The sequence below is a fragment of the Drosophila yakuba genome, chromosome 3R, assembly GCF_016746365.2.
Source record: "Drosophila yakuba strain Tai18E2 chromosome 3R, Prin_Dyak_Tai18E2_2.1, whole genome shotgun sequence".
Classification (NCBI taxonomy): Eukaryota; Metazoa; Arthropoda; class Insecta; order Diptera; family Drosophilidae; genus Drosophila; species Drosophila yakuba.
The window spans coordinates 27,642,692-27,669,402 of record NC_052530.2 but is presented as its reverse complement, the minus strand read 5'-3'; the positions used below and the strand labels follow the sequence as shown (position 1 = coordinate 27,669,402).

Here is a 26,711-nt window from a genome sequence, read left to right as displayed (position 1 = left end):
TTAAAAATAGTGTTTTTTGGTATATTTTAGGCTTGGTATTTTATGAAATTTAAAAAGTTCGTACCAGTATTTTAGTGCCTAATGGTATTTTGAACCGGAACGGTCACACGCGTCTCTACAATTTCTGGACGCGATTTCGTGGGAATCTTCGATGGAAATGCGTCTGAATGCGGCTTCCATATGGCTGCTAATACTGTCGTATGGAGCTATTATTGGTAAGGATCAGGACGAAAACAAAGTGGGGCTTCCAGCGGCGACTAGTTTGTCCTAAACTCGCAGGCCCACTTTTCGATATGGGCCAAAAACCTGAGTCATCTAATCCGAACTTTCTTTGTCCACAGCTCAAGGAGAACGAACCCGCGATAAGATGTACGAGCCCATTGGAGGAGCTAGCTGTTTCCGGCGTCTCAATGGCACCCACCAGACAGGCTGTTCCTGTGAGTTAAGCATTAAGAATACCGCTGGAAATCCTCTCTAATTCTTTCTCAACAGCAACGTACTCCGGTTCCGTGGGCGTACTTCATCTGATAAACGTCGAGGCCGACCTGGAATTTCTACTGACCAGTCCACCATCACCACCATACGCCCCGCTGATACCACCACACTTGTTCACACGCAGCAACCTGATGCGCCTGAAGGAAGCCGGACCAAAGAACATTTCTGTGGTGCTGCTGATTAACCGCACGAATCAGATGAAGCAGTTCTCGCACGAACTCAACTGCCCCAATCAGTACAGTGGCCTGAACAGCAGCAGCGAGACCTGCGACGCCAGCAATCCAGCCAAAAACTGGAATCCCTGGGGCACTGGACTGCTGCACGAAGACTTTCCCTTCCCCATCTACTACATAGCCGACTTGGATCAGGTGAACAAGCTGGAAAAGTGTTTCCAGGACTTCAACAACCATAACTACGAGACGCACGCTTTGCGTAGCTTGTGCGCCGTCGAGGTCAAGTCCTTTATGTCAGCCGCTGTTAACACCGAGGTCTGTATGCGCCGCACCAACTTCATCAATAATCTTGGGGGAAGCAAGTACTGTGATCCGCTCGAGGGACGGAATGTGTACGCCACCTTGTACCCCCGAAAACCAGCAGTGGAAAACAACTTGGAGACCGTCCACACGAATGAAAAGTTCATACTAGTTTCCTGCCGACTGGACACCACCACCATGTTCGATGGCGTCGGTGAGTTAATGCAGTGGAATCTGTTTAACTTCCTTGTTACATTTTTTTTATTTAACAGGTCTTGGAGCCATGGACTCCCTTATGGGATTCGCTGTTTTCACCCAGGTGGCGTATCTTTTGAAACAATTGCTTCCGCAAAGCTCGTTGTCCAATCCTCTTCATAATGTGCTCTTTGTGACTTTTAATGGCGAATCCTATGACTACATTGGATCTCAGAGATTTGTATACGACATGGAGAAACTTCAATTTCCTACAGAGTCCACAGGCACGCCGCCAATTGCCTTCGACAATATCGATTTCATGCTGGACATCGGTACACTGGATGACATATCGAATATTAAGCTGCATGCATTGACTGGAACACCGCTGGCGCAGAAAATTCTGGAGCATCTGAACAATTATGCGAAGTCACCACGCTATAGCTTTAACCTAAACATTCAGTCCGAGATGAGCGCCCACTTACCACCTACGTCGGCGCAATCCTTTCTGCGACGTGATCCAAAGTTCCAGGCTCTGATTCTGAACGCTCGGCCAACCAACAAGTATTATCATTCCATCTACGATGATGCGGACAACGTCGACTTCACCTATGCGAACACAAGCAAGGATTTCACCCAGCTGACGGAAGTTAATGACTTTAAAAGCTTGAAGGCAGACTCACTGCAAATGAAAGTGCGCAATGTGTCTTCAATTGTGGCCATGGCACTATATCAGACGCTAACTGGAAAGGAGTACACTGGCACCAAGGTGGCCAATCCCCTGATGGCAGACGAGTTCCTTTACTGTTTCTTGCAATCGGCGGACTGCCCACTTTTCAAGGCCGCATCCTATCCTGGCAGCCAGCTAACCAATTTGCCTCCGATGCGGTAAGTTCACTTTAAATAGGTATTGGCTTGAATTTACTTATTACCTGCTCTTCGTTTCATTAGCTACATAAGCGTCTTGGGCGGCTCTCAAGAATCATCGGGCTATACGTATAGAATGCTGGGCTATCTCCTGTCGCAGCTGCAGCCAGACATTCCCAAAGATAACTGCACCGACTTGCCGCTGCACTATTTCGCCGGCTTCAACAATGTCGGTGAGTGTCGTCTCACCACGCAGAACTACAGTCACGCCCTGAGTCCAGCTTTTCTTATTGATGGTAAGCCTTGAAATGCATTTACTTTGTGGTGTAAACAATATTACATTTAAACTTCCATTAGGCTACGATTGGAGTTCCGGCATGTATTCCACATGGACTGAATCAACCTGGTCACAGTTCAGTGCACGCATCTTCCTGCGCCCGTCCAATGTGCACCAGGTCACTACACTCAGCGTTGGCATAGTGGTGCTGATCATATCCTTCTGCTTGGTGTATATAATCAGCTCACGATCGGAAGTCCTCTTTGAGGATTTGCCGGCAAGCAATGCCGCGTAAGTCCCTTCAGATGCATCCACTTATACATCGCCAATTTGCTCATCAATTACTGGGAAACTCATGTCATCTTTAGAGCTTAGATTTATTTTTGTTTCTATGTAATATTATTTATTTTAAATTTATTGTTTCTAGATTATTTGGTTGATGTCACAACTGCCACAGCGACGAAAGCATCGCGTTCAGCAGCTCATTCCATAGATTTCTGCATGCGTAAACGTTAGTTGTGAACCGATCGATTAAATTCTCTGATTTATGCGTGCCCTTTTAGATTACCGCGACCGACAGCCTGTTAAATCTTCAAGAATATCTGAGCACATGCCGAAGATGATTGGGGTTGCTGAATATGATTTAAAACGAAAAACAGACTTAACAAAGACACTAAAATGATATTCTAACTTGTCTTATTTAAAACATTAAGCAAACGTTTATTTATATGTATTTTTGTATTTTAAACAAGTAAATTAGCTTCTAGCGACTACGTTGTATCATATATAGACATTTAACCAATTGCGACAAAATTCTTTCCACTTGTCCGGCCCATTTTGCATTGTACATAGGATTAACAAACCCAATTGAACCTCTGAAAATGCCAAGGAAGAGATGTCTGTACAAATATTGACAAGCAACAAGCTATAACTCATAAATCACTGGAAATATTTATACCTTCTGCATATATTGCGATACTGAACTTAATGATCTGAAATCATTACTTCATAGAAGACAAATAACTATTATAACGACTTTAAATTATATATGTTTAATAAATTTTGATAAGGTGTAAAGAGCTGTCTTCTTATCTAGTCAGGTAATTTCTAAGCCATCATATTATGCACTTTCATTCACAGCACTACCTTGGTATTATCGCCCTAAACTATTTGAATTCCTTAGTTTAGCAATCCCTGAAGCCGCAGATTAACAATGGAAGCCGCAATTACGCCCGCGGATGCCTTTAGGTAGCCACCACTGAGCAGCATTACCACCGGAATTCCCAAAGTGCGGAATGTACTAAACACCAATCGATCCCGCTCCATGACGCCCTCCGCGGAAATAGCCAGATTGCCCAAAGGATCCCCCTCGAGGACATCGGTTCCCGCATTGTAGATGACCACATCTGGACGGAACTCGGCCAGGGACTGCATCAGGCAGCGTTTAAGTTGTCGCAAGTAGAAGGCATCCTCAGTGTGGTTGCGCAGCTCCACCGCACACCGGATACTCTCCTTGGCCACATGATCCCGCGGATAGACAAAGGCATTGTACATGTCCAGAATGTACACGGCTGCCACGTTGTTGAAGTCCCGCTCGTGCCCGTTGCCCTGATGGGCATCCAGGTCCACGATCATGATGCGGCGCACCCGGTATGGTTCCTGCTCGAACAGCCTGACGATGAGCAGCGAGATGTCAGCGTACGGACAGAAGCCACCGCCTCTGTACGAGCAGCAGTGATGGAACCCACCGCCCAGGTTGATGGCCCAGCCATAATCCAACGCCAGCCTGCCGGCCAAAATGGAACCGGCTGCTTGGAAGCGCATGGGACGCAAATAGGAGCGCTGAATGTAGCGATTCGGAACAAAGGCCATTACCGGCACCTCAGCGATGCAGGCCACATTCATGCTCCAGCGCAGTGACTTAAGGTAGCCCCTTGTGTGAATCCGACGCAGCTGGTTCTTGGTCAGCTCCGTGGGCTCGTAGAAGCTGCCCTCGTCGAGCTGCAGCTGGGCGCACAGGAGCTATGGTCCATTAAATGGTGTAATAAAGTTCAGGAGGTCAGGGCATGCATACGGACCTTGTGAATGTGCTTGCCCTTGGCCGCATCGAAGGGATGTAGGCGTTCAAGGCCACCAAAGCGGACCGCATAGTTCCTCGAGAATACGATGGGCAGCTTGCCGGCGATGCGTGCGTCCTCCCTCTTGACCCAGACCACCTCTTCCGACTCCTGCTCCTCGTGATGCACTCGCTCGGTCAGTCGCTTCATGTTGTGTTCCAATTCAGGAGTGGATTACATTTGTACGACACCAGTTGAATTCTGGCTACGCAGCTAGAAAATGCAATTCCGGATCTTTGGGGCTGGGAAGAGGGTGGATGCACCATCAGCTGGCGGCCGGCTAAAGCTTTCATTCAAGCACTTGGGTTAAGCTTTTGCATAAAACAACAAATGCACTTGAAATAATTTTAATGCACTCTATGACTTGGACAATACATTTTACCTAACTACCTTTCCTTTACTTCTGTAAACTGGTCGGTTACGGTCATCTTGTAGTTCCCGATAGGTGTTCAGCACCCGCTGGTCACGAGAGTCCCTCAGCTGCCAAAAGTTCTGCCACTGTTCATGTATATTTTTAAAAAGAACCTCCTCATTTTGGCCCACTCACCAGCTCCTTGGGAACCTCAAGGGGAGTCTGGAAAACGAACCAGATGACTGCCTCAGCGCAGGGCGGAGTGGTAAGAGAACCTGAAACTTCTATATTAATATGGATATCGAAAAGCCAGAGACATCCCACCTTGGTAGGTCAAGTATTTTTGGCTGTCTATGCTAGCAAACAGATCCTGCATAGCCATACTGTCCTCCAGAGGACACGAATCATCCAACTTTCCTATGCTGGAGACCTGTTTGCAGATCAGGTTCATAGCTGGCGTCTCGATGTACGGATGCTTCAATGGAAATAAGGTGGGTATGGATGAGGTAAAGGGATTTCACTTCCTACCTCAAGGTGCCTTATGAACAAGGCCAAAACCGCAAATCCATTGGGATGCAGAGCAGCCTCCTTGTTGGTTTGGTAACAGGCATTCTTGTGCACGATGTGCATCTCTCCATCGTAATAGTTCCCATCCAAGCTGTGCTCCGATCCCTTGCTCAGTGCGGAGCCCCAATGAAAGTGCAACTGCTCGGCCTCAAAGACCTGTTGTCCTTTGGTGCTGATACAAAGGGATGGCCGACTCCCGTCCACGGTCTTGGGGATCCGCATAAGGACGGTTAGTCCATTGTTGATCACGGACAGAGGATCACACAGGCTTTTATGGTAGTTCACAAACTTCAGTTTGGGCACATCACACGTAATGGTCTTGGGACAAGCGAAGTTTTTTATTGCATCAGCTTAGCAGGATCAGATCGAATGGCTTACATTGCAGGACCACAGCGCAATGGGGGATTGTCTTTGACAACCTTTTACCTTCCAATCCCTTCCCTGCTTATCGTAATTGAATCCGAAATGACTTCTTGTCCCCGAGTTGATTGGGACCACACTTCTTGCCACCAGAAACATGTAAGACACTAACAAATTTACAATACAAAACTACAAACTAAGTTTAACTAAATTTGTTGACATGTTTATTTCAGGTGCTGAGATGCAGAGTAAGGATGCCAACTGCTTCAAGGACATGTGTACAACTGCTTTAAGGACATATGTACAACTGCTTCAAGGACATATGTACAACTGCCTTAAGGACAAATGTACAACTGCCTTAAGGACATATGTACAACTGTTTTGCTTCCAACTCCTGGTCCTTCCGATCCATTATGTTCTGCTGCACGATGCGATTGCAGCCCTCATAGATGTACTTGGTCAGAAAGAAGAGTATCTCGAATATGGCCACCATGGAGAAGCCCACGAAGATGGACATGATGTTACCTATGGTACCTGTTAATTGGAAATTAATTAGATACAACATGGCAAGCGAAGAGTGTTGAGCCAAACCCACTGAACACTTCGAACCAGGTGTTATTCAGCAGTCGGATATAATATTGGGCAGTGGGCTCTCCGAAGTAGACCCTGAGAACGGAGATGTTTGTGCTGAACTCCGTCTGGTTGTTCTCATCCAGCTTCAGGGTGGCCAGGTAGTTATCGATGGGCAGGGCACTCATTGAAACCCCGTACTGGACATCCCGGCAGGAGGGCAGACACTGTGGGCAGTAAAGTGCCTCCTCGATTTCCCGTTCCAAGCCAACAATAAGGTGTCGTTCCGTCAGGACATTTCGCCACTTAACTGGAAATGAAAGGATTGTAGTGGAAGAAGTTGTATGCAACCCACTGATTTGCTTACACATGTACTGATTGAGGCAGGCAACGTGTCCCAGGGTGCAGAAGACAACGCCGTCGAGGTTCTCCACCAGCTGAAGTGGCAGTTGGAAGGGTAGGCACCGGCACAGGGCCATGATACTCCGGATACGGCACCTGGTTATGCAGTTCGGAAAGGTGTAGCTGTAGCTGTACGTCTTCACCAGCTGCTCGTGGACCGGATTCTGAGCCTCGTACTCGAAATAGCAGCGGCGCTTTAGAATCATAGTTAAGGAGTTCCAGAATTAATAACTAATGATGTATAGAACAACATACGCTGAAAGGCGAAAAAGATTTGAGGCTGTCATCGGTGTCCACCACTCGAGCGTAGATCGAAAGGTAGCTATCCTCGCCTTGGCCAGGAAACATCTCCAGCACATTTGAGGAGGAAACGGAGGCATAGTTCTCAGCATTGTGAATCAGGACAATGTATCCATTGGTGTTCAGGATGGGTGCAAAGTAATCCGCGTGGCTGTCATTCAGGACTACCTTGAGACCCAGTTCCGGACTTGCCAGCCGATTCTTGTAGTGGCGCTTCTTTAGTCTGGTGAAGAATTGAAGATTAAGATGCGATTACTTAAGGCAACGGCCACTTACTTGTTGCCCAAGTTGAAGGTGCAGCAGGGTCCATACATGGTGAGGCTATCCTGGAAGGCATCCTTGCTGAAGCACGGCACTTCCACATTGGCCACGGTGCACTTCAGCACGAATTCTTCACAACGAGGAGCCAACTGGGGAAGAATAGAGCTTGGTTTATATCTTCTCTAATCCATGGTTTGCTTACCATTTTCATGATGCGGCGGGTGTCGAAGAAGGTCTCATTGTTCCAGGTGCCGAAGACGTCGAGGAAGGTCTGAAAGGTGATGAAGTCGTCGGTGTCCACCACTACGCCCACGTGGGTGTACAGCTCGCGGAAGAAACGTAGGCGCTCTAGAAAGTACTCCACAGGGCGAATGACAGGACTGTTTAGTCTCCTAACCATAAGTATTATACAGAATTTAAATATATTAACTAATATTTAATTTACTAGTTTTAGTCTCACAGTTCTTCGGCATATGTGATGACCGCTTGGCGAGAGATGCGATTGTTGGGGCAGATGGAAACCGCCGGGAATGGGACATTCTCCACTGGATAGAGGGGATCCTTCAGATTGGTCACAAAGGACTGGGCCACGAACTGCTCCCAGGTCAGCGAGAGCACCACTATCAGGGACACGGTGGTGGCCATGTGTACCAGCAACCAAATCAATCTATTAAAATATGCCGATAAAGCCACGTTGCGTATGAGTAATATTTGTGAGCATCTTCAATACCTTTGGCCCAAAGTCAAGTCTGGCGACAATAGCTTATTGTAGCCCTGGAGCGATATGTTCCTAACCAGATCAGCCATATCCAAGCAGAAGGCGGAGCCCAGGGACTTCTTACGCTGACCCTTGGACTTCATTTCCGCAGCTGCCTTGGGGTTCTTGATCCACCAAATGGCATTGGATGTGGCTGCTAGCTTGACCATATTTCAGGAGTACTTTGAATCCTTTCCGAGCTGCTGACTGTTGAACTCTGACTGGTAGTTATGAATTTGTATAGCTTACAAGTGTTCTTTGCTGAACAAAAGTAGCTCCAAGTGGGCGTGAATCGCTAATGCATTTCGTTCATTAAGGCAGCTGTAATTATGGTTAATTAAGGAACTAAAAACTTATAACAACCTTTGGCAATGAGAAAGTTCGAGTTTTATGACATTTTTTAATTAACATATCATTCCATTGGAATGGTCTTTGATACACTGTTTATGCTACTAATCTTTAGCTTAATCCTATTGAATATTTTCCGGTACAAGATGTAACAGTTCATTGTGTAGCTTATCAGCTAGTCAAGTCTTTTCTGTATCTTAATACGAAGTTAGCCACTGCTGACCTATCCCGATGGCCAGAAGGGTTGGCCAGGATAGACGCGAGATCCGGGAAAGGCGTATTGATTGGGATTGACCACTCGGGCGATGTCCGCGTAGCTGCGACCCTCTCGCTGCGGCTGCTGATAGTATCCACGGGCCGGGGAACCGGACACGACGACCAGGAGTAGGAGCAGGGCGACCATAAGGCAATGGATGATGACTCCTTGGACGGACATGGCTTGCAAGGTGTGGCTTAGTGTGTGAGAGTGCTGCGCTTCCAGCACTGAACTGCAGGTGATGCCCAGGTGACCAGTCTATTTATATGGATATCGGCGGCTGATCGGTTCTTGGCGTTCTCAGACGCTCGGCTTATCAATCAGGTTTTTTGCCAGCGACTGAAACCCCAAGAGAATTGCGTTGCCGCTCACGTAGATCTCGTCTCTCGCCTCTTTGTGCAAAATGGCTTTTTATGATCACTTTGTTTTCTCAATATTTACTGACACGCTGCCCCGCGCCAAGTCATTCACACCGCAGTCCGTTATTTCATCCGAATGGCAGTGAGTTGGCATATATGCTCCACATCTGATCTTGACTCTAATTTGCGCGATGAATGATGTGGCCATATCCATGCGACCCGACCCAGCCTCTCAGCATAAGTGCTCGTACGTATTTGAATTGTATAGTAATTAGCGACTCTGACGGATTGTAGTAATGACGTAGGTGCGCCATCTGAGGCTGTGTATTAGCACATTCTTGCATAAACAATTGCCATGTTCGGCGGGATTAGTTGCCACTGACTTGGGCACCGATGTCTTCCTTCCTGTACGGTGGCTGCGATCTGGTTTCTGGTTTCTCGTTTCACTTCCTCAATGACGCTGAACCCTGCTCCAGGGGGGAAGTCCTAGCTGACCAGCTGCATCTCGTGATGCAGCGTGAATCACTTGTTTACTCGTGCGCAAGTACCTCGCTGGGATCGTAAAAAGACTATATATACCACACTAGTGAGCCATGATAAGTTCAGTTGGGTCCAAGATGACTTGGCTCATTAGCGGATCGAAGAATTTCTGGCAACTACTGCTGATGATTTCGACATTAAGTTTCTTCCGGTAATTTGTATGAATTAAATAGGGTATTGTAATAAGAAAAGTACTAAAACAATGCAGTGATTCATTGGCCAACTTCGCAATTTTCTGAAACACATTGATCAGGGGATCTTTAGCCAACGATTCGTTTGATGTGCTGAGAAATAACCACAATCAACGGAATTATTAGTCGCTTATTAAAGTATTCGTAAGCCATAGGAGTACAGAATATTCTGTCGTGCATAAAAGATATTGTAAGGAATTCCCCCCAAGAAATCCCTTGCTGTGGGATCATGGACCTTACCCCACTACCCCACTGTTCCACTGTACCAATCCCCACCAGCGTCTTTCCCTGAATGATGATGTCGCGCCTCCATTTCATTTCGATTACCATCACGTTCCAACGATCCACTGAACGCGACTGCTCCGCAAATGCGGGCCAGTGATTATAAATCAGTTGATCGTAGATTAATGAACACGTACGCACAAGTAGCGGGCTTAAAGTGCTTTAAATAATTAACAACCTGTGTTTAGATGTAACTTTCGCTGATTTTATTTTAATGGTTTAATACTGCTGGCAACAATGCGAGTTCCGATGGGCAATGGCTTAACCCCAAAGGGGCGAAAAGGGAGCACGGGGCAGATAACGACTGCCTCCAGGACCGATGTAGGGAACTGGGTTTATAACTCTGGCTATATCCTTGTAAGTGCGTCCTTGGCGGTGTCCTCCTTTGGAGTGAGAGTAAGAGGAGTAGCCTGAATAGTTTGGGTAAGAGTGGGAGTTATATGCAGGATACGAGGGATAGTTGTAACCATATCCTCCAGCATAGTTTCCATAGCCGTAGTTTCCATAGCCCGCGCTGCCATAGCCACTGCCCCCATAGTTCTGTACTCCACCATAACCACTGTATCCTCTTCCCGACTTCCAGGACTTGAAGAACAGAGCGCCACTCGACTCCAGGCAGCAGGCAAACAGCAAAATTAGAATGGCGAACAGGGAATAGCTGGCACTCATCTTGCTTCGATTTCAAATCACAGTCAGAACTGGACAGTCCATCTACGCAGTTCCCTCTATTTATACCCTTGGGCAGTGGAGTTGGGCAGCAGTGGCGGTGGTGACACATTCTGTGGTCTAGCTCATTTCAATGCTTTTTTTACGACTTCTTAGTCCCATAAACACAGTCGGGATCTCTGGAAGATTAGCTTGGCCAACGGGCAGACGGCCAGCGGCGACTCAATGCATTATGCTGGATTTATTATAGCACACGGATTGGCACGATCAGCATGCGGAGCACGCGTCATCCCATCCACTGGAAGACGGAGCTATCGCAGATGGTAGATGGTCGCTATACAACGGACATCCCATACCCATCCATTATATGTATCAATCTCCATATACTGCTGAGATCGTTTAAGTGTGATTCAAATAATAATTCTACTTAATCTCAAGCTGAAATAAAACACTTACATAGATCTGTGTAAAGGCTAGACTATAGATTTTATTCCCTTGTAGCTACTTACATATCATATCATATCATATCACCACTGAAAGAAAAGCTTACTTTCCATATATTCTGATTTATTCATCACTTAAGAAAGCTTTCGGCGCCAGTATCTCTTAGTCTTTTATACTGCAATCTGTGTACTAAATATCTCAGCTTTTGTTTCGAGCGTCTCAGCTTCAGCTGTTTGTTTACTTTTCGTATGAATATTATTATGATGATCTCTCTGGGACTCCATTCAGAGAGCGGTACAGATCTCTCTGGCTTTGGGCACTCATCTTCATCGTTCTCCCGCTGATCGCCGGACAGGTTTCCAATGTTTAATCAAGCATCCACGATTAGCGCATAGGCGGAGCACAAAAGTTCCCCCTCAGTTAGAGTCCGCCTTTCGCGGTGATCACTGCGCGGTTACTCGACCATGACGCGATCTTCGCCAGCTTGGTGTGCTGGCCTGGCTTGGCTCCTCTGGCTCTTTGCATCCATGTGGATGCGCACGTGTCTCGCGCAGTTTGCCATCTCCTCGTCCTCCCCCAGAGAAGCTGTCGCCTCCGCCGGTGGCGTCACTGTGGTGGCCCAGCTGCCCGGTTTCGGAGTAATCAATGGACTGATCAATGCCATGCACAATAATCGCTTTAATCAGAATCAGCAGCAGCAGCAGCAGCAACAGTTCGAAAGGCTGCAGCAGGAAAGGCCGGGATGGGGTCCGCATCGGAGAGGAATGCCCAGGCCAGGATTTGCACCGCCCAACCGTCAGCAACCGACGCCACCTGGATGGCCACCAGGCTGGCAGTGGGGCGCAGGTGGTAACCAGAATCAACCCGGATTTGGCTGGGATCAAACGGGATTCGGACCAGGCTGGAATGGAGGCGGCGGGCAAGGACCTGAGTGGAACGGTGGGGGTGGAACAGGTCCAGGCTGGAATGAAGGCGGTGGAAGAGGACCACCAGGTTGGAATAGCGGAGGTGGAAGAGGACCACCACCTGGTCCAGGCTTTAACGGAGGCGGACCGCCACCACCAAGACCCGGATGGAACGGAGGAGGACCACCGCCACCAAGACCAGAATGGAATGGAGGAGGACCACCACCACCCAGACCAGGATGGAATGGAGGAGGACCACCGCCACCAAGACCTGGGTGGAACGGAGGGATGGAGCAGGAATGGGACAACTATCCACGCTTCCCCGATCAGCCGGATCCCAATGATACCAACCCGAATGTGGATCCAAATAATGAGTCTAGCACCACTCCCCAAACGCCAGTACCAGAACCCTCCTTTCCAGCAACCACACCTAAACCAGCGGCAACGTTTCCCACGATCCAGCCACGTCCACCCGCTCAGCCAACGAAGGACACCCTAATCATAGGCAACAATCGGCCGCCGCTGGTGCCGCCCCAGAATCCGGATCCACCCGCGACCACCTTTCCCACTTGGATCGTGCCTGAGCCTTTGCCAAAGCCCCGAGATGAGTCCTCCGAAAATCGTGCCATAATATTCCCCAGCTCCAGCAAATATATCCATGTGGCCAACCAGGAAGTTCCCTCGGTACCCATTGATGTGAGACGAAGATGAATCTTCCAAGAGGGAGTTCCCAGATCCACACTTGTATATATTCGTAGTTGTATGTTCAATTGCTTCACTCGAGATCTTCTTTATCGAAAGTTCAAAACAGGTTTTAAAAGCTTCTGGATGGAAATTAAAACAATTTTAATAAATTACACATAAACAAATGAGACAGCAGATGATTGGATGGGATTGGGGGATTGATCGGACGGATGAACGCTAGTAACCCCGCTGCTTGTAGCCACCTCCGCCTCCATAAAGATCATAGGTGGCAGGTGGCCTGTAGCCAGGCTGAGGTGCTGGATAGTAGGCACTTGGCGGTGGCGCCGGACGTGGTGGGTAGTATCCATAGCCAGCTGGATGCGACTGCTGGTAGCCGCCGTAGCCGTAGCCTCCTCCATAGTGGTAGTCGTAGCCCTGCTGGTAGCCCTCGTGGATGAGTGGACCTGGACCTGGACCTGGAACTGGACCAGGACCAGGATATGATTCAACTGGTGGAGAATACTTTGCGCCAAACAGAAGATCCGCAATCTTATCGAAAGTGGGTCTGCCGTGGGCCAAGCTGGCCAGGACTAGCACCAGAATCGCAGCTAACAACTGCATCTTGGAATAGGTAAATCAATTTTGCTGTATGTGCCACTTTTTTTGCAGCTTTTATAGCCAGCAGCACATGGGCGATAAGAAAGATGATGAATGGAATCGAGTGGAAGAACCTTGGGCAATGGAACAAATGCTATATGTACTATTTATAATGCTAATCTATTGAACTGGTAAACAAGGTTGTCCGAGAAAGCTTTCGTTCTCTATATAAAGAAGGGATCATAGCAACTCATAATCATAATCTATGCTAAAATTGGTTTTGAATTGCTGGGGAAATCCCCTATTGCTCGGCTTTGGGCCAAAAACATATCACTGGAAGAAATATATATATATAAACTATAATATTTCATATCTTTCTTCAAAATAGTTTTATGTTTTAAAGTGTAAGCAAAGCCATATGCATTGTATCTCAACATATACCAATTTGTTTAACATCTTTCACTTGGAATGTTTTCAGTGCAGACTCTCTCATTCAATTTACCAGAAGGAACACTCAATGAGACTTAAACTACCTATCTGGGCACTGAGCCCCTGATGATAACCCCAGAAATAGACACTCAGCTAAGCACTTGTGTCATCAGATCTCACCATGAAATACACGCGCCGTGAGCTTCGGGGCTTTAGTTTACCCAAAGACGCCATGTTCAGCAGGAGCGTCGTCGCAATCGCCGCACTGGCCTTCATCCAGATCGCCAGCGGTCAGGCCTCGCAGTTCAGCAGGGACGAGAGTCAGGAGGATCAGAAGACGGAGTTCAACCTGGCCTCCACTCTGACGGGAGGCATCACCAGCAGTCGTCACCGCCAGCGGGCCAATCTCAACTCGCAGCTGTATCCGGAACTTGGTCAGGTGGGAGCAGGCTATGCGGGATCAGGCTATGCGGGCGCCACTGGATCCATCGATGATGCCCACGGCCATGAGCAAGGTGGCTCCGGCGTACGAGTGGCCAGTACGAACTCCGTAGTTTTTCCCGGCAACCAGTCACCCAATCCGGCACTCACAATTACAGGAGGTCACCAGTTTCCCGCCTATCCGCCTCCCGGCTTTCCTGGACAACAGGCTCCAGTTCCGTACCCAGCTGCAGTGGGCTCTTCCGGAGGAGCATCATCCGGTGGTTACCAAAGTACAGGTAAGCACTAAAAAAAGCGGCAAATGCTATATTGTTCGTTTATCTAAGTGAAATCAGGTCTTAACTCCCAAAAAAGTTCTACAAAATTGGAAAGATTGGTGAATAGCAAATCCAAATTACAAAATCTATTAGAAATTGTAGTGACCTATATTAATCACATTTCCTCCCTCTCTTCAGCTGCTGGTGCTCCTCCTGGCTATCCAGTTCCGGGGCAGTATCCTGTGGGAGTTCCTCCACAGCAGCCAGTGGGTACAGGAGCACCTGGTTACTTCCCGGGAACTGGTGCCTATCCCGGCTATCCCTACCCCGGAGTATACGTGCAGCAGTACCCAGGATACCCTCAGCCCGCCCAGTTCCCCGCCTATGGTGTGGTACCCGGAGCTGTGGCTCAACCCGGTGTTCCTGGTGTAGCTGGCGTGCCTGGAGTTCCAGGAGTAGCAGGAGTTGCTGGAGTTCCGGGAGCACCTGGAGTGGCAGGAGTCCACGGAGCAGCTGCTCAAGGCAAGAACGTACACCACTATCCGGCTCACAATCCCGCTGATCCGAGCCATTGGGACCATCATTTCGCGATGAACACCGAGTACAAGGAGGATGGCGTTCACAAGGGACCATTCGGAGTGCTGAACAACCACAATGCCTTTGGCTATGGCAGTGGTTATGGGGGCGGCTACAACGGCGCCTTCAACTCGCCGGCCTATTGAAGCTGGCCGAGATTATGGGTGGACCACCGTGGTGGTGGTGGTGGTGATGGTGGTGGTGATGGTGGTGCTGATGGTGATGGTGGTGGTGCTGGTTGGGCGTGAAGTAATCCGAGTCGTAGTCATAAGTTGGCTGCTGCCTCCTTGGCCAAAGGCAGCTGTCTTTACCCATCATCATCCTGTGTGTGTCCCTGCGAAATAAACTTGATTTCTGCACACCCAACCAAGATAATTAGCAATGCTGGCCAGTTACCAGTTACCAGTTACCCAGTTGCCCAGTTGCACCTTGAACCGGAAAAAAATAAAGCACATGCACTCCGGCATTCAGCTCCCATACAGACAGATAACCCAAGGCATACACATTCTTATTCTTATTCCGTTGCCGATTCCATTATCCGGCGAGGACACAATTGAAGGCGACAGGAGCTACCTGGCTGGCAGGCAGCCGAAAACTAAAAAAAAAAGGGAACACACAAGGGCAAGACTCTGGGCGAGCCAAAGGTGGTGGTAGGAAATCAGCGTCAGAGGGAGACTGGTACTGGTACTGGTAGTGGTAGTGGTGCTCCTGCTACCTTTTAGAGGCCCAACTGCAGCGACATAAATCGGCTGGGTTTCGCTGTGCAGTGCAGAACAGAGAGGGCAGAAGGAAAGGGAACCCATCCGAGGGACGACGTCTTGATGTCTTGCGGCGCATGCGCAGCCTGCCGCGCAAATCCTTAACAAATTTTTGGCGCTAAAATGACGGACGAGCGCGCCAAAAGCAAGGAACCGCAGGAAACTCGAGAGACCCATGCCAAGGGTATACAGACATACAATAAACAGACTATTCAGACAAGACACTCACTCACACTCATAGATTATGAATGATTTGGGCGGACGGTATCGGTGGGTTTTACCTGTAGCATGTAGCAAATCGAACCGATTCCACGCAGGGTTTGATGTCCTTAGGTCATCAGCCATCAGCCATCGGCCATCAGCTGTTCCATGATGAGCGTGAGGAAAGGAGCACAGATTCAGCTGAGAGGATTCGAAACAAAGGAATGGAAATGGAAATGGGTGGGGTAATGGGTTTACTCAAAGCGAAGCAGTCTTGTCTAGATGTGCAAAAGATTTTCCCTTAACCTTTGACATCTCAGAGTTTATGTTCTGTTTTCCAGCAATTCAGATTCGGGGAAATGGAAAATAATGCCCTAAATTACGTAATACCCTAGGAAATGATAATTTAAGACCTTGATAAGGTTTTAAAATAATACTTTCTTAAAACTTACCCATTCTATATTCATTTTATTTTATTATTATTAGTATTATTAATATAGATAAACTAATTTCTATTATTAACACAATTTGCTCATCACATTTGAATTGCTCAATTGCTTCATAACAATGAGTGAGCGGTGATTCAGAATCTAATCAAAATCAAAACAGAAATAAAAACAAAACAATAATTAAAACTATATAAAAAAAATTTGTTTGCCAGCGAATTAATTTTAGTGCATCAATTTTCTCTCATTGTCACATATAAGTCGCAAAAATATATTTTTGTCAGAATCAGTTGGTTTTTCGTTCAGAATGCACGTCTTTCCTGCCGCCACTTTTGGGATCATTGTCCTGCAGCTCCTTGGATATATTATGGGCCACCCCATTATCTCCGAATTGGTATTCGACCCCAGCCAACTGAGCATGTCCCTGGAGGAAGGCAGCTCCACGGCTTTTCACTCAAATCCGTTTGGTTTCAACTCTTCGGAAGACTAAAGGTGTGCTTTATAGTGTTAAAAGTAACCCATCGAAGTGGAAGTAATTAAAATTTTTGTGCAAGAGCGTTGGCATTTATAAGATACATAAATTAGAAAAATTATCGTTTAACATTTGGTTTGTAATGTGCTCAAAAAGTAATAAAAAGTATTATGTAAAAGTAAATTAAATAAAATATTCTGATGTCTTAGCAACTCTATATTCTATCTATTCCTTCTCTAATTGCATGATCACAAAGCGATAGGAAATATTCGTTTTAAACTGATAATAAATATAAAATAATAAAATAATTTTAAATACAAAAATGGAATGAGAAAATCAACCAATTACTAGTCATCACTTCGCCGAAGGGTGTTTAGAATGCTCTCCCAAATGGATAAAAACACAATCAACTGTTTCGGATATCATATCTGATCATATTTCAATGCTCTATGAACAGAATCACTTAGTTAGTTTCCCAGAATGCACATAGTTTTCATCTCAGCTTTTGGGATAGTATATCTATACCTATAGACCTATAGTTGTACCTGTTACGATGCAAAAGATTGAATTATTTTTGAACGGACGTAAAAATGTTTATTGGTATTCTCTGGCAAAACGATACATACATAACACTGAGTACATACATAACTAGTTACTTGAACAATGCAACGTTATCAACGTCCATGGAAGGACGAGGCGGATGGGAGCGGGCAGGAACTGGGAATTGGATGGTGAGCGTCCTTTGAGGGGCGGGAATGTGAGCAGAGGAGTAGGTGAAGAGGTGAGGAGGGGAGGAGGGGAGTCCATGAACGACTTAACAAATAACAGCATTAATAACGACTACAGGAACAGATGCACATGGCGTAGATGGCGTACACAGGACGAGGGTTGATCGCGGCGCATTTCCAGGTTGTACAGGACACACGTGCCTTTGCTAGTCGCTTCTCGCTTCGTATCCTTGCGTTTGTGTATCTGTGTTGAATAAGTTACTGGCGATCCGTGTCTGCTTTGGTGGCTTACGAGTTAGGTTTATTTAATGCTGGCATCTCTTAAGACTAACGTACATATTAAAACATGAATCGTTTTTGGGATTTTGTTGGCTGCTAGAGATAATGTCGATTTCGATTTTTCAGTTTAGATTGATGGGGTGAGGTGTGTGTGTGTGGCTACGTATGCGGTATGTGGGAAAACTAAACAATAATACATGGCAAAAGAAACAAAAGCACTCTTAACATAATATTTATGCAAAAACATGTCAATAATGCAAAGGTCACAATAATAATTAAAATATAATAAAATTTGAGGACTTGGCGGGAACTCGGGACTAGGTAAAGGGGGTAAATTTTTAGGGTCGGGTTTTTTTTGTTTTCGATTAAGGCGGGGATCCGCTGTTTCGTCGGGAACGGGTTGCTATGGGGACAGGAGCGTCTTAGAGCCTAAGTGAAGCGTAACGTGTTGAATTTGGCTAAACTTTGAGGCTGTCCTACGACAGATTGCTTTCGTTCAGATCGAGGTTGCCCTGGAAGAGCTCCTGGTTCGTCAGCAGCGGCACCTTGGCCACCTCGTGGAATATCTTGTGCGAGTACTTGTTCCGTATCGTCTTGATGGTGGCCCGCGGCTTGCGATGCAGTCCTGCATTGAGCACGGGCACAATTTCAGCAAAGTCCGCCAACTGATAGCCGGTGTAGTAGTTGAGCGTTGAGCCCCAAGTCTGCTTGTCCAGCTGCCCCGGACCGCCGTGCATGCGCAGAGCCATGAACAATGCAGCGGATGCCATCTGCGAGTCGCTGAACGAAATGGTGGCGTAGTCCATGAGTGACAATTCTAGGATGTAACGGGCCAGGGTCAGTGTGGGCATGGGCACCTTGGCGCAGCGGGCATAGCGGCGCAGGAAACGGTACGAGAGCGGGATGCCCAGATCGTACTTGATAACGCGCAGCGTCTCCCGCTCCATCCGCACCAGCTCGTCATGATTGTAGGCCCCATCGCAGATATACAAAAAGTCCTCGATCAGCGGCGGCTGTCGCTCGTCGTACTTGCAGGCAATAAAGAAGGCAGCGGCGCCCAGGAGCTGCAGCTTCTCTTTGTTGATCACCTCGCGGCAGAGATAGAGATCCACGATCTTCACCGCCAGGTACAGAGTCTCATGGTTAAGCTCAAACGTTTCCTGCACCTCCACCATCCAGTCGACCAAAAGGGTGCGCATCCAGGTGGTCAGATGGATCTGCCTGGGCATGTAGTCGGCAATGGGGAATTCCGGTTCGCGCACCTTGAGGTAGTTGAATATATCCATGGCGTAGTGGGACACCTGGAAGGGATCGTCCCAGTTCTTGCGGTCGAAGTCCTCCACATCCTCGGGCACTGGCAGAATGGGCACCACCTGGCTGGGAGCAGTCTCTGGGAGTGTCAGCAACAGCGGCTGTGGCTGCTGCTCAGTCTTTTGCTGCAACTTGGCGGAGCGACGACGCGCTGCCTCAAAGTTTCCAGACAGCCGCATGGAATCGCAACTGGAGACATCCTCCAGCGCGGACATGTACAGGCTGTCCTCAGTCTTGTTAAAGTCATTGGAGATCCGGCGAACTGGCTTAATGGCGGCAGCCTGGGGAGCAACCAGATTGTGCGTGGGCGGCAGTAAAACGGGAATCTGCATAGGATTTGGCATGGCCGGTAATTGAATCTCCCCCAAAACTGTCTTCTTTGTGGCGGGCACTGCCTTGGGGCGCGGCTTGGGCCTGGCCAACGCCTCCTCCAGCTTATCGAGCACCTTGTGACAGTTCTCCACCGAATCCTCCACTTTGCTGGAGGCGCGCGTGGTCATTTTGCTGGCGGCAAAGACATTTACACTGAGATTCTCCTGTTTCTTAGCATCGAGCAGGGCCTGCAGCTGCTGGGCCGTTGGCTTTTTGCCCACGCCCGCCGACTGCTCCTCATCCTGTCCCGGATGCAGTGTCATGATCTTAACATTGTTGGTCAGGTTACCCAGCGCCGAGCGCTTGATTTTGTCATTCTTGATGGGACTATGGTCGGCCTTGCGTTTGGCGCGCGTCTGCATATTTTCGGCATTGGGATCTATGTTCCCCGTGGCGGCCGCCCGGCGACTCAGGCCCTTCCTGGTGGCAGCTCCCAGGGCTCCCAGGATGGGATTCCCTGTCTGCTGCAGCTGATGATGCCCGCCGGCGATGGCCGCGCGCGTTGTTGCTTTTGTGGGCGCCATTTTGAATGCCTGTTTGCGTGTGAGCGCACTCGTCGTTTGTTGTTTTTGTTCTTGTGAGCGGCGACTGGAGTCCTCGTCTCCTCCACTTCCACTTGGTTTCAGCACGATCCTCGTTAGCGGATTCCTTGCTGGATGTGGTCAGTGGTGTGCTGGTTACAACTTGATTCGTTAGCTACAGCTACTTTCGATTCTATTCGATTCGATTCGATCAAGCCTAGTCACACAACACACAAACTCACAATTCAATTCCGGCTCGAGTTTTGTGGAGTTATGGCGCTTGGCCGGAGGGATAGAGAGCACTGAGAAAAAATCAAAAAAACACCGCCAGATGCCAGATGCAACTGCGGGCTGCAGTGTGACCGTGTTGCGGCGTTTGGCTGCCTAACGGAAATCTCCTCGATTACACCTCTGTGGTGAAGCTAGGCATTGGGGGTAGTCTCTCAAAGCGCGGCAAATTCAAAAGGCTGCAGTTCAAAATTTGTGTGATGCACTTTTTGGCCGTTACAACGGCCAGTTCACTTAAATATCTACTTCAATGTTTTTGCTACTACGCCAATCTTTGAAGTTAACAAAGTAGCCATGTATTTTGTAAACAAATTTTAAATCCAAGCAGCTGACAGAAAAGCCTTTTAAAATTAGTAATATTGTTATACCTTAAAGGTATTGTAGAGTGTTTATGCCCCATCTGCTCAATAATCTCCACCCATCCAAACACAAGAGAAAAGTAACACACCTGCTTTTACACACAACTGTTTATTTAAATGTTAAACAAAATATATGTATATATATACGTTTGCATGTATCAGTTGTAAGACTAATGATTATATATAGGCATAATTAATTTTAAATTTAATTCAGTTTTTGTTGCTTTAGCCAAAACGTGGTTTCTCTAAAAACTCAATCAAGTATGCATACGTTTTGCTACAGGTTTATCGAAGAGATATATCTTTATATGCATGCGTAGAACTAACATTAATTGATGGCCTGCCCCAAAGGCATGACAAGTTTAAGGTTTTTTTTCTTCCGCTTTTGTGGAAAACACTTACGCAGACAGTCACACATACTCGTACATACGCACTAAAACACAACTTATAATTATTGATAGGAGAAATGTACATTTGCGGATATCAAAAACAATTACAACATAATTAAGAGTACAGTATGACGTGTGGGGTAGAACATTAAGTATAAATTAATTACAGTAAGCTGCTTGGTCAAGATAAGGATCTGGAGAGTCTAATATTGGGAGGCAGACGGATGGGTAAACTTTCATTCATTCAACTTTTCATTATACTTACAACTGCGTACGTTTATAAATTAAGTATGCTAAAAATATGATACAAATTTCGTTTGCTCTCATTTTCTTTATCTAATAAAAACAATCGTTCGAACAACAAAAAGCTAAATAAAAACAAAGACAATGAAGTAAAAAACTATTGCGAAGGGGCGAGGGCGTGGGGCGGGGCTAGTTGTGTTGCCTTAGCAGGCGGTCTTATTTCGGCCATCGACATTTACGAATCTCATAAGTTTTGCAAGAATGACAGTAATTTCGTTTCGTAGTTTTTATTCGATTCCAGGTTACGCAACGAATGTCGCTCCTCGGGGAACAGATGCACCTCGTACGGCTTGTTCGCCTTGTTCAATGCACTGATCAGCCGCGAGGTGTGGCAGAAGTGTACATTCTCGTCGATCAGGCCGTGAATGAGCAACAGGCGCTTGTCCCTGAATAAAAGAGAACATGAAAATTTACAGAATTTGAAAATGAAAAAATTATCCTAGTACTCACTCTTCGGGGAAGGAGTTTACGTATTCGAGCACCGAACCGGCTGAGTAGCCGGCCTCGTTATTTTGCGGCATATCCATGTAACGCTCCGTGTAGCCCGTGTCGTAATACTCCCAGTTGGTGACCGGCGCTCCGGCAATGGCCACTTTGAAGATTTTCGGATACTGAACCAGTCCCATCAAGCTTAGATAGCCACCTGCGGAAATGAAATAAAATTCATTAGTAGATAAGACATCTTCATTTTATATATATATTTGCAAGTTCAGAATGATTTTATATATATATTTGCAAGTTCAGAATGATTTTATATATATTTGCAAGTTCAGAATGACTTTGCTTGCTGATTAGATTAAGGTGTATGCAGCGTAGTGGGAACTACTCCACTATAACACAATGTCAATCACCTTATAAGTCAACTATCTTGAGATAACATACCGTATGACCACCCGTGAATGGCCACGCGATCCATGTCAATGTAGCCCAGCTGGTCGGACAAGCTGCGCAGCGCGTCCACCTGATCCGTCAGCTCCACCTGACCCATCCGGCCACGGATGTGACTTTCGAATCGCTTGCCTCGATGCCGTGATCCTCGAGAGTCGATGCAGATGACGCAATATCCCTGGGCGGCCAGCATATGCATCCGCAATTGGTGTTTGCCCTAAGAATTTACAGAAGCACATCAAAATTAAGCAAAGAGCTCAACATTTTGGTTACAGCCTATATCAAACCTACCTTAAATGTGTTGTTCACGGTCTGCACCTCGGGTCCACCGTAAACATTGAGCACCGTTGGATACTTGACACCCAACTCAAAATTGTGCGGCTTGAAAACCATGGCATAAACGATATCTCCCGACGGTAGCTGCGGAGAAAATATTTGCGGACAGTACTGCGGCTCCGGCTTACCGCCTTCGTGGAGATAGCCAACCAGGGAAATCTGAATGCCGTTCACTCCACCGTTCGAGCATGTCTGGTTAACGCGCATCACCTTGCAGCTGGGCAGCCGCTGGATGTTGCAGTAGACGAGCAGCATCAACTGGCATTGCTGTGGGAAATAAGAGAAACAATCGTTAATATGCTTTATAATGAAGTCCTTGGATTTAGCCGTAATATAAAATGTAGCATACTTATTTGGGTACAATGTAAAATATGTAAAATTTTTACAAAAATCAACATTTGAAATTATTTCCTCTAAAAGCACCTTACTTAAGCTAGATAATGACTTTAAACATACGTACATCGTCGAATTCCACGAGGTAGGAGTAACCTGGCTCCGTGAGCAGGCGAATGTGCTCGGGTCGCTCCAGGCTTACAACGTAGAGGTGTTTTTCCAGCGGCGTATCGCGAAGTCCCACAAAGTACACCAGCTTGTTGGGTTTGTCCACCCAGAGATTCCTGGCCAGCACCTCCCACTCACCGCTGGTCAAGGCCACCTTGTTGAGGATGCGCGGTTGCAGTGCCGATTGTTCCACGAAACTGGGCTGCGCACCGGCGGATGCAGGATCTTGCTGTCCGTTCGCTTGGCTCAACAACAAGCTGGCGGTCACCAAGTACAGGTGACGGAAACCAGTCTCTTCAGATGCCCACAGGAAGGTGACGCTTGTTTCCGTCAGATCCAGGAAGTGAAGCATATCATGTACATTTATCCAGCTGTCCGAGCGTTCTGTGTAGATAACCTGCAGTGGTGTGATTGTGCGACTATACAGGCTGCGCCAGCTGTGGTCGCCTATTGAGTCGGTAGGCGTTGAAACCTGACTGCTGTAGGACTCACAGAAGTTATCCAACGGAATAAGGATTACATCCATCCGCTGTTGCTTTCGATCCAATCCCTGCACCCATACGCTGGTAAAAGAAAAGAGTGCACAGTTAATATACATTAACTTCTGGCAACATACATTAACATAATGGCGAAAGAACTTTTTCCCAAAGATTTGGCTTTAACATGCCTCACATTCAAGATTATACTTACTATTTAGCATCCGGTGTCCAGCCGACACGTACAATGTACTCCAACCAGCTGAATACAGCCAACAGGGAGTAGGGCAGATCCTTGATGGCAATTTCGCTGACCTGCAGTGCCTCGTTCAGTACGAACTGAACCAGCTTGAGCTTTGACTTGGCGTTTGGGCTACCGGTGCGTGGAAAGCGGTACTCGTCTACCCTGCCGTGCACGGCCGTCGACGATGGAAACGTGTACACAGAGACCTCCGATTCATCCACCTCCTCGTAGACAATGCGGTAGATACCGTCATTGGAATGTGGCTGCCACCAGAAGCCTTGGTAGCGGCTAAACTCCTCCTGCATCACATAAGAGGGCACACCGGCACTCAATGCATCGTCCACATACGAATGGCGCCCGGTGGACGTGTAAGTGAGACGCTTTTCGTGCCCGCTCAGCGTGTGAGTGACGAAGAGGTCGCAGTCACTGATGTAGGCTATCATGTCGGAGTTCTGTGGACAAATCTGCGGATCCAAGGCCGTCCATTGCGGGCAGGTGCGTAGCTGCGTGGGAAACAGCAGTCCAGACTGTTGATAGAAAATTAAGACATAAATTTATGTAGAAGAGAAAAGGAAGTAGAGGACAATGGAGTTCTTTGAAATGCTTACATTGTATCCTGTGTCCAGACATTGGTACAGGTCATTGAAGCAGGGAAATACCAGTTTGCCCGAGGGCTTGTGCAACTCGTAACAGGTAATCCCCCAGGTTGAGAGGCGTTTGCGCTCCTGCAGTAGTTGAAACTCCCGGGCATAGGGACTGGCCGTTCCACTGCCTCCGCTGCCTCCACTACTCTGAATGGGCTGCTGTAGTAGTGGACTCCATGGGAGTCTATAAAAGTTGAAAAATATCTCATTAGTTCCGGGAGTCGACTGCAACGATTGTAAGCTTACCTAGGCCTGGGCAGGGAATTGAAAAGAAAGGCCGGCTGGTGCCCGCTGCTCGTGGGGGATCCTGCATTCAAAGTGGGACTCCACTCATCAGATGCAATCCCCTCCAGTCGCTGCACTAATAACTGCTGCTCCTCCGATTGCGTTAGGTTTATGTCGGCAAAGAGCAGCGTAGTCTCCCAGCTTTGCGGCGGAGTGCCGAGGAAGTAGCACCTGGCACGTCCATCTGACAAGTGGCGGAACTGCACATTGGTGGGCACCATGGAGGACAGGTTGCACATCTTCTTGCGTATCTCTTGCACCACTTGCTTGTTCTCGGCCCAGCTTTTGTTGGGCGTGGGGGCGGCAATGTGCCCGTCATTGTCTACCGGATCGTCTTCGTCCTCCTCGCAGTCGTCGCACTCATCATCGCCCTCATCCGCATCCAGGCCATGTGGCGGAGTGCCGCTGGTGGGTGAGCTGAGGTGGTTGGTGATCACAGAGGCGGCCGCCACCACCACCTCGGTGGTTGTGGCCGTGGCCGCCGCAGCTGCAGCCTGAATGGGTGAGGTGATGGAGTTGAGGGCACTGCCGATGGAGGAGTACAGCGCGTTGGCCGTGGTGCCCAGTGAGCCCATGCTGGTGAGGCTGGCTATCGAATGGGTTGACCCTGGTGTGCTGGCTGCGCTCTGGCTGCTTCGGTCCATTAGCATATTGGTGCCACCTGCCACGCTCACCGCTGTGGAGACGCGAGCCGTAAATCCGTCCAGGAGATTGGCAAGTGATGTGGTCGCCGCATTGGTGATGCTGTGACTGCGATGGTGGCCACCGCCGCCTCCACCGTTATTGTTGTTTCTGCCCAGCTGCGACGAGGGCACTGCATCCTGCTCAAGGCCCATCAAGGTTGTGTTGGCATTCGGACCGCCAGTGAGACTGACACTCAGCGGTGGACTTGGCGAGGAGGGCAGGCGATTCCTCTGCTGCTGCTGTTGCTGGTTCGACTGATTCACTTGGGTCCTGCTCTCCATGGTGGATTTCTGCGAGCTGACCCAATTTGGCAGCGAAACCAATCCAAACCACGTACACACACAAAGTTTTGGGGGCACCGAAATGTACTCAATGTACTCACGCACACACTTGCACTCTCGCTGGAGCACACACACACACGCACGCACGTACGCACAGGCACACGCACCAACACCCTCTACCGCTCACGCACACACACACAGGCGGCCCTGTTGTGCTGGTTTGTTATTGTTATTTCGCTTTGCATTTGCCGTGCAATCCACCGATTCTTAAACAATTCTCGCTGCACTCTGTGGCCTGATGTTGTCCGCTCTGGTATTTTCCACACTCATCGCTCTTCGTCTTCGCCTTCGTCTCTTCTTTTTTTGCTTTTGTTGCTGCTGGCTGCCCTTGTTGTTGTTGCTGCTTTTGTTTCTGCTATTGCTACTGCTGCTGTTGCTGCTGTCGTTGTTGTTGTTGTTCTTCTTGTGCGAATTGTAAAAAGTGAAAGTCGCACGGTGCGGCAAATATTATAATTGTCGAGCACCAGAGGTTTCCGCCTGCCCTGCGTTCTTCTGTGACAGCGAGTAGTCAAAATTCAATCGAACTGATTGATCTAGTTTTGTTATTCGGAACGGAACTGCAGGTAAATTAAAGAAATGCACGAAAGATATACGATACTAGCTGCCCGTGCAGGATTGAAATTGCGCGCTGCTTCGGCCACACTGCCGCGAGCGAATTGGTGATGGCACGAGCGCGTAGGGATGAACCAAATTTTGTGGAATCATTGATTCGATGTATCGTGAGGATATCTAATAATTAAATTAAATTTATAAAAAAACAATATATTCCGAAAAAAAATAATTGAATCATCATCGATAAAACTAAAGAATTCAAGCAACAGTGTACAATCAACATTTTATTTTCTGTTATTAGCTGCCTTTATATGGTTTTTTAATTTATCCTGAAAAATAACATCAAATCAATTTAAATTTTTCTTATA

At 47.7% G+C, this 26,711-nt stretch overlaps 11 protein-coding genes across 19 annotated transcripts; 3 read left to right on the top strand and 8 right to left on the bottom strand.

Annotated features, from left to right (window-relative positions):
* Nucleotides 1-66: 66 nt before the first annotated feature.
* Nucleotides 67-3,107, top strand: LOC6538649 (nicastrin). Of its 4 annotated transcripts, none has more exons than XR_001454037.3 (8): nucleotides 68-215; nucleotides 342-437; nucleotides 493-1,182; nucleotides 1,241-2,048; nucleotides 2,112-2,323; nucleotides 2,385-2,595; nucleotides 2,732-2,809; nucleotides 2,868-3,107. XR_001454037.3 is itself a non-coding variant. In XM_039375460.2 (7 exons), the coding sequence occupies exons 1-7, from the start codon at nucleotides 152-154 to the stop codon at nucleotides 2,890-2,892; spliced, it is 2,106 nt and encodes a 701-aa protein (XP_039231394.1). In that variant the 5' UTR covers nucleotides 67-151; the 3' UTR covers nucleotides 2,893-3,107. The 4 variants fall into 4 exon arrangements, 2 of the variants coding, with proteins under 2 accessions (XP_039231394.1, XP_002099169.2); XR_001454038.3 differs by having other exon boundaries at nucleotides 2,732-2,815; XM_039375460.2 differs by lacking the exon at nucleotides 2,732-2,809 and having other exon boundaries at nucleotides 67-215.
* On the bottom strand, nucleotides 2,996-4,590 carry LOC6538648 (histone deacetylase 11). Its single transcript, XM_002099132.4, has 2 exons — nucleotides 4,383-4,590; nucleotides 2,996-4,326 (listed from the first exon to the last, which is right to left on the bottom strand). The coding sequence occupies exons 1-2, from the start codon at nucleotides 4,569-4,571 to the stop codon at nucleotides 3,484-3,486; spliced, it is 1,032 nt and encodes a 343-aa protein (XP_002099168.1). The 5' UTR covers nucleotides 4,572-4,590; the 3' UTR covers nucleotides 2,996-3,483.
* Nucleotides 4,591-4,618: 28 nt separating this feature from the next.
* On the bottom strand, nucleotides 4,619-5,931 carry LOC6538647 (carbonic anhydrase 6). 5 transcript variants are annotated; one of them, XM_039375461.2, is made up of 6 exons: nucleotides 5,719-5,929; nucleotides 5,302-5,658; nucleotides 5,098-5,248; nucleotides 4,969-5,048; nucleotides 4,804-4,919; nucleotides 4,619-4,732 (listed from the first exon to the last, which is right to left on the bottom strand). In XM_039375461.2, the coding sequence occupies exons 1-6, from the start codon at nucleotides 5,857-5,859 to the stop codon at nucleotides 4,711-4,713; spliced, it is 867 nt and encodes a 288-aa protein (XP_039231395.1). In that variant the 5' UTR covers nucleotides 5,860-5,929; the 3' UTR covers nucleotides 4,619-4,710. The 5 variants fall into 5 exon arrangements, with proteins under 5 accessions (XP_039231395.1, XP_002099167.2, XP_015048937.1 ...); XM_002099131.4 differs by having other exon boundaries at nucleotides 4,660-4,732; nucleotides 4,812-4,919; XM_015193451.3 differs by having other exon boundaries at nucleotides 4,676-4,756; nucleotides 4,812-4,913; nucleotides 5,719-5,931.
* A 20-nt stretch (nucleotides 5,932-5,951) lies between these two features.
* LOC6538646 (pickpocket protein 19) lies at nucleotides 5,952-8,281 on the bottom strand. Its single transcript, XM_002099130.4, has 8 exons — nucleotides 7,964-8,281; nucleotides 7,694-7,900; nucleotides 7,436-7,625; nucleotides 7,249-7,382; nucleotides 6,928-7,195; nucleotides 6,638-6,866; nucleotides 6,296-6,580; nucleotides 5,952-6,234 (listed from the first exon to the last, which is right to left on the bottom strand). The coding sequence occupies exons 1-8, from the start codon at nucleotides 8,158-8,160 to the stop codon at nucleotides 6,059-6,061; spliced, it is 1,686 nt and encodes a 561-aa protein (XP_002099166.2). The 5' UTR covers nucleotides 8,161-8,281; the 3' UTR covers nucleotides 5,952-6,058.
* Nucleotides 8,282-8,354: 73 nt separating this feature from the next.
* On the bottom strand, nucleotides 8,355-8,851 carry LOC6538645. Its single transcript, XM_002099129.4, has one exon. The coding sequence runs from the start codon at nucleotides 8,772-8,774 to the stop codon at nucleotides 8,562-8,564; it is 213 nt and encodes a 70-aa protein (XP_002099165.1). The 5' UTR covers nucleotides 8,775-8,851; the 3' UTR covers nucleotides 8,355-8,561.
* A 1,298-nt stretch (nucleotides 8,852-10,149) lies between these two features.
* On the bottom strand, nucleotides 10,150-11,361 carry LOC6538644 (shematrin-like protein 1). Its single transcript, XM_002099128.3, has one exon. It carries the CDS (start codon nucleotides 10,633-10,635, stop codon nucleotides 10,228-10,230), a length of 408 nt encoding a protein of 135 aa, XP_002099164.1. The 5' UTR covers nucleotides 10,636-11,361; the 3' UTR covers nucleotides 10,150-10,227.
* A 122-nt stretch (nucleotides 11,362-11,483) lies between these two features.
* LOC6538643 (basic proline-rich protein) lies at nucleotides 11,484-12,860 on the top strand. The gene has a single exon (XM_002099127.3). It carries the CDS (start codon nucleotides 11,541-11,543, stop codon nucleotides 12,690-12,692), a length of 1,152 nt encoding a protein of 383 aa, XP_002099163.2. The 5' UTR covers nucleotides 11,484-11,540; the 3' UTR covers nucleotides 12,693-12,860.
* On the bottom strand, nucleotides 12,809-13,320 carry LOC6538642 (protein SRC2 homolog). The gene has a single exon (XM_002099126.4). The coding sequence runs from the start codon at nucleotides 13,284-13,286 to the stop codon at nucleotides 12,903-12,905; it is 384 nt and encodes a 127-aa protein (XP_002099162.1). The 5' UTR covers nucleotides 13,287-13,320; the 3' UTR covers nucleotides 12,809-12,902.
* A 574-nt stretch (nucleotides 13,321-13,894) lies between these two features.
* Nucleotides 13,895-15,331, top strand: LOC6538641 (collagen alpha-1(X) chain). Of its 2 annotated transcripts, XM_002099125.3 has the most exons (3): nucleotides 13,895-14,230; nucleotides 14,291-14,410; nucleotides 14,588-15,331. In XM_002099125.3, the coding sequence occupies exons 1-3, from the start codon at nucleotides 13,924-13,926 to the stop codon at nucleotides 15,109-15,111; spliced, it is 951 nt and encodes a 316-aa protein (XP_002099161.2). In that variant the 5' UTR covers nucleotides 13,895-13,923; the 3' UTR covers nucleotides 15,112-15,331. The 2 variants fall into 2 exon arrangements, with proteins under 2 accessions (XP_002099161.2, XP_015048936.2); XM_015193450.3 differs by having other exon boundaries at nucleotides 13,896-14,410.
* Nucleotides 15,332-17,849: 2,518 nt separating this feature from the next.
* Nucleotides 17,850-20,381, bottom strand: LOC6538640 (G2/mitotic-specific cyclin-B3). Its single transcript, XM_002099124.4, has one exon. The coding sequence runs from the start codon at nucleotides 20,054-20,056 to the stop codon at nucleotides 18,326-18,328; it is 1,731 nt and encodes a 576-aa protein (XP_002099160.1). The 5' UTR covers nucleotides 20,057-20,381; the 3' UTR covers nucleotides 17,850-18,325.
* Nucleotides 20,382-21,148: 767 nt separating this feature from the next.
* Nucleotides 21,149-26,408, bottom strand: LOC6538639 (dipeptidyl peptidase 9). Its single transcript, XM_002099123.4, has 8 exons — nucleotides 24,728-26,408; nucleotides 24,446-24,665; nucleotides 23,808-24,364; nucleotides 23,077-23,680; nucleotides 22,572-22,883; nucleotides 22,275-22,497; nucleotides 21,843-22,035; nucleotides 21,149-21,778 (listed from the first exon to the last, which is right to left on the bottom strand). The coding sequence occupies exons 1-8, from the start codon at nucleotides 25,729-25,731 to the stop codon at nucleotides 21,577-21,579; spliced, it is 3,315 nt and encodes a 1,104-aa protein (XP_002099159.2). The 5' UTR covers nucleotides 25,732-26,408; the 3' UTR covers nucleotides 21,149-21,576.
* Between the last annotated feature and the right edge of the window lie 303 nt (nucleotides 26,409-26,711).

What these genes read in the sequence shown, in the direction of transcription:
- LOC6538645 (XM_002099129.4), bottom strand. Translation starts at nt 8,774, where the DNA reads ATGTCCGTCCAAGGAGTCATCATCCATTGCCTTATGGTCGCCCTGCTC.
- LOC6538643 (XM_002099127.3), top strand. Translation starts at nt 11,541, where the DNA reads ATGACGCGATCTTCGCCAGCTTGGTGTGCTGGCCTGGCTTGGCTCCTC.
- LOC6538649 (XM_039375460.2), top strand. Translation starts at nt 152, where the DNA reads ATGGAAATGCGTCTGAATGCGGCTTCCATATGGCTGCTAATACTGTCG. An exon ending in GTCGTATGGAGCTATTATTG is followed by an intron (nt 216 to 341) that starts GTAAGGATCAGG and finishes CTTTGTCCACAG; the next exon opens with CTCAAGGAGAACGAACCCGC. An exon ending in CCACCAGACAGGCTGTTCCT is followed by an intron (nt 438 to 492) that starts GTGAGTTAAGCA and finishes CTTTCTCAACAG; the next exon opens with CAACGTACTCCGGTTCCGTG.
- LOC6538647 (XM_015193453.3), bottom strand. Translation starts at nt 5,859, where the DNA reads ATGTTTCTGGTGGCAAGAAGTGTGGTCCCAATCAACTCGGGGACAAGA. An exon ending in TTGCGCTGTGGTCCTGCAAT is followed by an intron (nt 5,659 to 5,718) that starts GTAAGCCATTCG and finishes GCTTGTCCCAAG; the next exon opens with ACCATTACGTGTGATGTGCC. An exon ending in TGTTCATAAGGCACCTTGAG is followed by an intron (nt 5,249 to 5,301) that starts GTAGGAAGTGAA and finishes TTTCCATTGAAG; the next exon opens with CATCCGTACATCGAGACGCC.
- LOC6538639 (XM_002099123.4), bottom strand. Translation starts at nt 25,731, where the DNA reads ATGGAGAGCAGGACCCAAGTGAATCAGTCGAACCAGCAACAGCAGCAG. An exon ending in GTCTGGACACAGGATACAAT is followed by an intron (nt 24,365 to 24,445) that starts GTAAGCATTTCA and finishes TTCTATCAACAG; the next exon opens with TCTGGACTGCTGTTTCCCAC. An exon ending in CATTCACGGGTGGTCATACG is followed by an intron (nt 22,036 to 22,274) that starts GTATGTTATCTC and finishes TCATTTCCGCAG; the next exon opens with GTGGCTATCTAAGCTTGATG.
- LOC6538640 (XM_002099124.4), bottom strand. Translation starts at nt 20,056, where the DNA reads ATGGCGCCCACAAAAGCAACAACGCGCGCGGCCATCGCCGGCGGGCAT.
- LOC6538641 (XM_015193450.3), top strand. Translation starts at nt 13,924, where the DNA reads ATGTTCAGCAGGAGCGTCGTCGCAATCGCCGCACTGGCCTTCATCCAG. An exon ending in CGGTGGTTACCAAAGTACAG is followed by an intron (nt 14,411 to 14,587) that starts GTAAGCACTAAA and finishes CCCTCTCTTCAG; the next exon opens with CTGCTGGTGCTCCTCCTGGC.
- LOC6538644 (XM_002099128.3), bottom strand. Translation starts at nt 10,635, where the DNA reads ATGAGTGCCAGCTATTCCCTGTTCGCCATTCTAATTTTGCTGTTTGCC.
- LOC6538642 (XM_002099126.4), bottom strand. Translation starts at nt 13,286, where the DNA reads ATGCAGTTGTTAGCTGCGATTCTGGTGCTAGTCCTGGCCAGCTTGGCC.
- LOC6538646 (XM_002099130.4), bottom strand. Translation starts at nt 8,160, where the DNA reads ATGGTCAAGCTAGCAGCCACATCCAATGCCATTTGGTGGATCAAGAAC. An exon ending in AATCTTTTTCGCCTTTCAGC is followed by an intron (nt 6,867 to 6,927) that starts GTATGTTGTTCT and finishes ATGATTCTAAAG; the next exon opens with CGCCGCTGCTATTTCGAGTA. An exon ending in CTGCCTCAATCAGTACATGT is followed by an intron (nt 6,581 to 6,637) that starts GTAAGCAAATCA and finishes TTTCATTTCCAG; the next exon opens with TTAAGTGGCGAAATGTCCTG.
- LOC6538648 (XM_002099132.4), bottom strand. Translation starts at nt 4,571, where the DNA reads ATGAAGCGACTGACCGAGCGAGTGCATCACGAGGAGCAGGAGTCGGAA. An exon ending in AGGGCAAGCACATTCACAAG is followed by an intron (nt 4,327 to 4,382) that starts GTCCGTATGCAT and finishes AATGGACCATAG; the next exon opens with CTCCTGTGCGCCCAGCTGCA.